This window comes from Callithrix jacchus, chromosome 8 (assembly GCF_049354715.1).
Source record: "Callithrix jacchus isolate 240 chromosome 8, calJac240_pri, whole genome shotgun sequence".
Taxonomy (NCBI): domain Eukaryota; kingdom Metazoa; phylum Chordata; class Mammalia; order Primates; family Cebidae; genus Callithrix; species Callithrix jacchus.
Window position 1 is genome coordinate 55,313,728 of NC_133509.1, and position 6,000 is coordinate 55,319,727.

Consider the following 6,000-nt stretch of genomic DNA (forward strand, 5'->3'; position numbering starts at 1 on the left):
TCATCTTTTTACATCTTTTTACATTCTTATATCAGTTGTGTTAAATATTCTTTTGTTTTTAGTAAAATCAAGATTGGGATAAGGAGCTTTAATACTAAAGAATGCCACATGGGCTGGGCGCGGTGACTCAGGCTTGTAATCCTAGCACTTTGGGAGGCCGAGATGGGTGGATCACCTGAGGTCAGGAGTTTGTAGACCAGCCTGGCCAACATGGCGAAACCCTGTCTCTACTAAAAATGCAAAAATTAGCCGGGTGTGGTGGTGGGTGCCTGTAACCCCAGCTACTCAGGAGGCTGAGGCAGGAGAATCACTGCACCCAGGGGGCGGAGGTTACAGTGAGCCGAGATTGTGCCACTTCACTCCAGCCTGGGTGAAAAGGTACAAAACTCCATCTCAAAACAAAACAAAACAACCACAAAAACAGAATGCTACGTATTGTTTTGTCTACCAAGAACCAAACTTTGTAGTAAATTTTATCTACTGCATTGAACATTTGAAAAGGGAATGGGGATTCTTATTTGTGGTGCCTTTGGAAATCTTGGAAACAAATATTTATTCATTCATTCATTCAACGAAGGTCTGTGAAGCATTTTTGTTGAACACTGATATATGAATATATGCTAAGATGAACAAGAACAAATTGTTTCTAACCTCAGGCAGCTTGAGCTTTAAAGGGGAGAATTGAGACAAATAATGATTTAAGGGTTCACAAAAGGACATTGGAGATCTTATAAAAATTAGTTTACGTCAGAGTGCAGTGGCTCACACCTGTAATCCCAGCACTTTTGGAGGCTGAGGCAGGCAAATCATGAGGTCAGGAGATTGGGACCACCCTGGCTAATACAGTGAAATCCTGTCTCTACTAAAATTCCAAAAAATTAGCCTGGTGTGTTGGCACGAGCCTGTAGTCCCAGCTTCTCGGGAGGCTGAGGCAGGAGAATCGCTTGAACCTGGGAGGCGGAGGTTGCAGTGAGCCGAGATCGTGCCACTGTACTCTAGCCTAGCAACAGAGCAAGACTCTGTCTCAAAAAAAAAAATTGATTTATTCTTCCTAGTGTATTTTCTTGTTAGAAAAATTTTCACGGAGGCTATCATTCATTAAACAGGAATTGTCAAACTGGAGTGTTTGTGTACATAGGGACATTGTACAAAACACAAAAATATCAAGGTATAGACAGCATACTAAAATCAAAATCGTGCTGCAAAACTGGCAAACTGAGTATTAGCATCAAAAGAGCCACAAGCTTCCGTGGGCATGGAAAATAGAAATGTTTTTAATCTAGTTCTACTCATGACGCATGCAAACACACTAGATAATTTTATTCCAAAAGATTTCTGAGTACCAAAGGAATGGAAAGAATGATCATTGATTCGATAGGGGAAAGCAGTCTTTTGGAGTGATCTACAAGTGGTTCCCAGAGAGGAGATGAAGTATTGCCTTAAAAATTACCTGGTTTTATGAAACATAAAATCTGAAGTCCATCCCAACCACTGGCCAACGAAAGGAATTCACGTAACGATTTATAGCATTTCTTGAAGTAATACCCCCCCACCCCCGCTATGGCAATAAAGCATGTTAAACCATCCATTTTCAACTTTTGTTTCATTGTGAAAAATAACTCTGGGCTCAATTTAGTTCAATAAAATTCATTGAATACTGTATTATGGGAAGTAAGTTGATATGTAGAGGTACAAATATTGGCCTCTGCTGTCAAGGAATTCATAGACTTTTGGGGTAGACATAATACATGTGAATATATAAATATATGCATACATACATCGATCTATCTATCATCTATCTATCAATCAATCTATCTGCACATATGGGACTGTGGGCTAAAATGTAATAAGACCATTTTAAAATTTTAAAGTGACTTTAATAAGATGACATTTTACTAACAAAGCATAAGATAATTGAACATGATTATGGAGAGAAATATCACAATAAAACTGTATCAGGGAGCAAAATTTTAAAAAGTATGAATACTTTGTAGTGTATCTGAAAAATAAATTTCTATTTATTTTTGAGAAGGTAAATGTGACCACAAATTTATTTAATGAGCTAATTATTATACTCTGGACATAGGGGAACAAAGATTAATAAAAAAGTAGATGTTGGCCGGCTGCAGTGGCTCATGCCTATAATCCCAGCATTTTGGTAGGCCGAGGGGGATGGGATCACTTGAGGTCAGGAGTTTGAGACCAGCCTGGCCAACATGGCGATACCCTGTCTCTACTAAAAATTCAAAAATTAGCTGAACATGGTAGTGTGTGCCTGTAGTCCCAGCTACTTGGGAGGCTGAGTTAGGAGAATCACTCGAACCCGAAAGGCTGAAGTTGCAGTGAGCCGAGATTGTGCCCCTGCACTCCAGCTTGGGTAAGAGAGCGAGACTCTGCCTCAAAAAAATGAAATAGGCCGGGCGGTGGCTCACACCTGTAATCCAAGCACTTTGGAAGCCAAGGCGGGCAGATCACCTGAGGTCAGCAGTTCAAGAGCAGCCTGACCAACATGGCGAAACCCCGTCTTTATTTAAAAAAATAAATAAATAAAATAAAATAAAATAAAAAAGTAAATGTTATACTTTGCCCAGATTAAAATGAATCTGGTGAAATTAGCCATTCCCCCAGTATAAAAAATATATTGGTTTAATAGTACATTGACTAATCCAGTTGGTAATCATAGAGTTAACAGGAAAGCCAGATGTACTGTCTAGAATTTCTATAAAAGTACCTTGACAAGTGTCTTTATTCAGACTCTTATATAAATGAAATAAATTTGCCTGAAATTTCGGTATGATAGTATGTGTACATTGAGTGTGCATATGAGTGTGTACATGAGTATAACAGTGATAAAACTTGTGTGTGCATAAAAGTTTGTGATTAGGCTGGGCGTGGTGGCTCATGCCTGTAATCTCAGAACTTTGGAAGGCTGAGGCGGGCGGATCACCTGAGGTCAGGAGTTCAAGCCTGGCCAACATGGTGAAACCCTGTCTTAAAAAAAAAAAAAAAGTTTGTGATTAAATAAAAGAAAAAATAAAAATATTTTTATTGATGTTTATTTCTAAGCTTTCCTTTCTAAGATCTTACCTTCATTAACGTGAAATTTGTACTTTCTTTTTAAATATACAGTTAAGACAGAATATACTTAATTTAGAAAAAGCATAAAATGCTTCTGTTTGCACCACTTCACATATAAAGCCAGGTGCGGGGACTCGTACCTATAATCCCAGCATGTTGGGAAGCCAACAAATGAGGATTCCTTGAGCCTAGGAGTTAGAGGCTGCAGTGAGCCATGATCGTGTCACTGCATTCCAGTCTGAGCCAGAGGGTGAGACCTTGTCTCAAAAATTAAATAAATAGGCTGGGCACAGTGGCTCACACCTGTAATCCCAGCTACTTGGGAGGCTGAGGCAGAAGAATCACTTGAACCCGGGAGGTGGAGGTTGCAGTGAGCCAAGATCACACCACTGCACTTCAGCCTGGATGACAGAATGAGACTCTTTCTCAAGAAAAAAAAAAGTTAGGAATTTTCTGGAAAAAAGAAAAGATTAGTTACTGAGTCTCTTCACTTTCACCTTACTGTTTTCTCAATGAGACACTTATCAAGTAAAAGATTCCCTACAAAGTCTGCCACGACCTTCTTAAACATGTCCTTTAAAGCTTCCTTAACTTGTCATTACATAAGGCATAGATGAATGGATTCAGCAGTGGTGTCACAAATGTTGTTACTACTGTCACTGCCCAGTTAGTGTCCACTGAGCCACTCTGTGATGGCCGCACATAGAGAAAAATGGCACTTCCATAGAAGAGGGTCACCACTATCAAGTGGGAGGTACAGGTAGAGAAGGCCTTCTGACGGCCTGAAGCAGTGGGGATGCTCAGGACAGCCAGGACAATGTGGCCATAGGACACAGCAGTAATGAGCAAGGAGGATACAATGACAAGGGAGGCCAGGACAAAGTCAGTCTCCTCCAGCTTCTTGGTGTTGGTGCATGCCAGGCGAAGCAGCAGGCCACTGTCACAGAAGAAGTGCTGCACCACAGCACCCTGCTTACAGAAAGGAAGCAAGGCTACAGCCACTGTGGGACCAAGCACAGGGGTGAAGCCCCGCACCCAGCAGGCCAAGGCCACACGGAATCACACAGCCCCACTCGTGAGGAAGGGGTAGTGCAGAGGATGACAGATGGCTAAGTAGCGATCCACAGACATGACAGCCAACAGTAGGAACTCGGAGGCCCCGAAAAAGAAGTAGAAATAGAATTGGGTGATACATGCAGCAAAGGAAATAGTGTGTTGCCTTGAGAGGAAATTGCTCAGCATCTTTGGAATGATGACAGAAGTCAGCAGAATCTCAAGGCAGGACAGGTTACCCAGAAAGAAGTACATGGGGGTCTGTTGTCGAGTATCAGCTCTTACCACCCCCACAATCAACACATTGCCTGTCAGAATCAGGAGATAGACAAGAAGAAACACAGAAAATAATACCACTCTTGCGCTGTTGAGATTTGGGAACCCTGCCAGGACGAACTCTGTCGCATCACTACTCTGGTTCCCATCAGAAGTCATTATCTTTTCCACCTGTGCAAGAACAAAAACACAATCCTGGTGAGAGCAGGTCCTTTCCTTACATTTGTAAAACGTACTTTATCATAGTATGGCACACATATCCCCAGTCTCTCTAATTGCAGGTCCTGTTATGATCTGAAGCACTTAAGGTTATTATCTGATTAATTTTAGCGCTGGAGAAGATTTTCTATAAAGGGTAACAAAACGTAGGTATGAAAATGCCAGGAGCATCTCTTCCATCTTCATATCTCCTGTTCTCAGATCTTAAATAATGAGATCTCATTATTATTTTTTTAATCTTTTTATATATATATATAGAGAGAGATGGGGTTTCGCCGTGTTGGCCAGGCTGCCCTTGAAATCCTGACCTCAGGTGATCCGCCCGCCTCGGCCTCCCAAAGTGCTGGTATTACAGGTGTGAGCCACCGCGCCTGGCCTGAGATCTCATTATTGTAATAGCAATATCTCTGAGCATCTGAGATGGGCAAAAATATCTGAAAAACGACTGTAAAGAATACGATTGCCATTCAACTCAGATCAGAACTTGAGTCAGACTGCCTAGTTTTAAATGCCTGCATCTCCACTTACTGGCTGAGTAACCTTGGCAAGTTTACTTAACCTCTCGTGCTCCTCAGTGATGAAATGCTGTAAGGAGCAAATGATATAATAATGCAAAGAATTTAAGTGCTTTGTGCCAGGCACGGTGGTTCACACCTGTAATCCCAGCACTTTGGGAGGCTGAGGCGGGCGGATCCCAAGGTCAAGAGACTGAGACCAGCCTGGCCAAAATGGTGAAACCCTGTCTCTACTAAAAATACAACAAGTTAGTGAGGCATAGTGGTGGGTGCCTATAATACCAGCTACTCAGGAGGCTGAGGCAGGAGAACCGCTGAACCTGAGAGGTGGAGGTTGCAGTGAGCCAAGATCGTGCCTCTGCACTCTAGCCTGGGTGACAGAGTGAGACTCTGTTTTAAAAAAGGTTTCTAGCACTTAACTTAAAAATTGTGTGGCAGAGGAAAGCCCCTGGTTATAAATTAGGATATCAGTATCCAGGCTTGGCTTGCCATTACCCTTATCAATTTGCATTTTAACTGTCCAACTGTACAATGAGTCACAGGAATCTAGGCTATAGGCAATCTAGGCCATACCTAATGAAATTACATAAAATTACCCTTTTCAGCAGGGCGCAGTGGTTCACACCAGTAATCCCAGGTCTTTGGGTGGCTGAGGGGGGTGGATACTTGAGGTCAGGAGTTCGAGACAAGCCTGGCCAATATAGTGAAATTCTGTCTCTACTAAAAATACAAAAATTAGCTGGGTGTGGTGGCGTGCAGCTGTAGTCCCAGCTACTCAGAAGACTGAGGCAGGACAATCACCTGAACCCGGGAGGCAAACGTTGCAGTGAGCCGAGATCGCACCACTGCACTCCACTGC

The 6,000-nt window shown here is 42.2% G+C and overlaps 1 protein-coding gene across 1 annotated transcript; it reads right to left on the bottom strand.

The window, feature by feature from the left end:
• Window positions 1-3,185: 3,185 nt before the first annotated feature.
• Window positions 3,186-4,584, bottom strand: OR6S1 (olfactory receptor family 6 subfamily S member 1). The gene is given in 2 exon segments (XM_009005664.5): window positions 3,186-3,675; window positions 3,678-4,584. Coding segments are annotated over 2 exon segments (993 nt in total). The 5' UTR covers window positions 4,567-4,584; the 3' UTR covers window positions 3,186-3,571.
• Window positions 4,585-6,000: the final 1,416 nt, after the last annotated feature.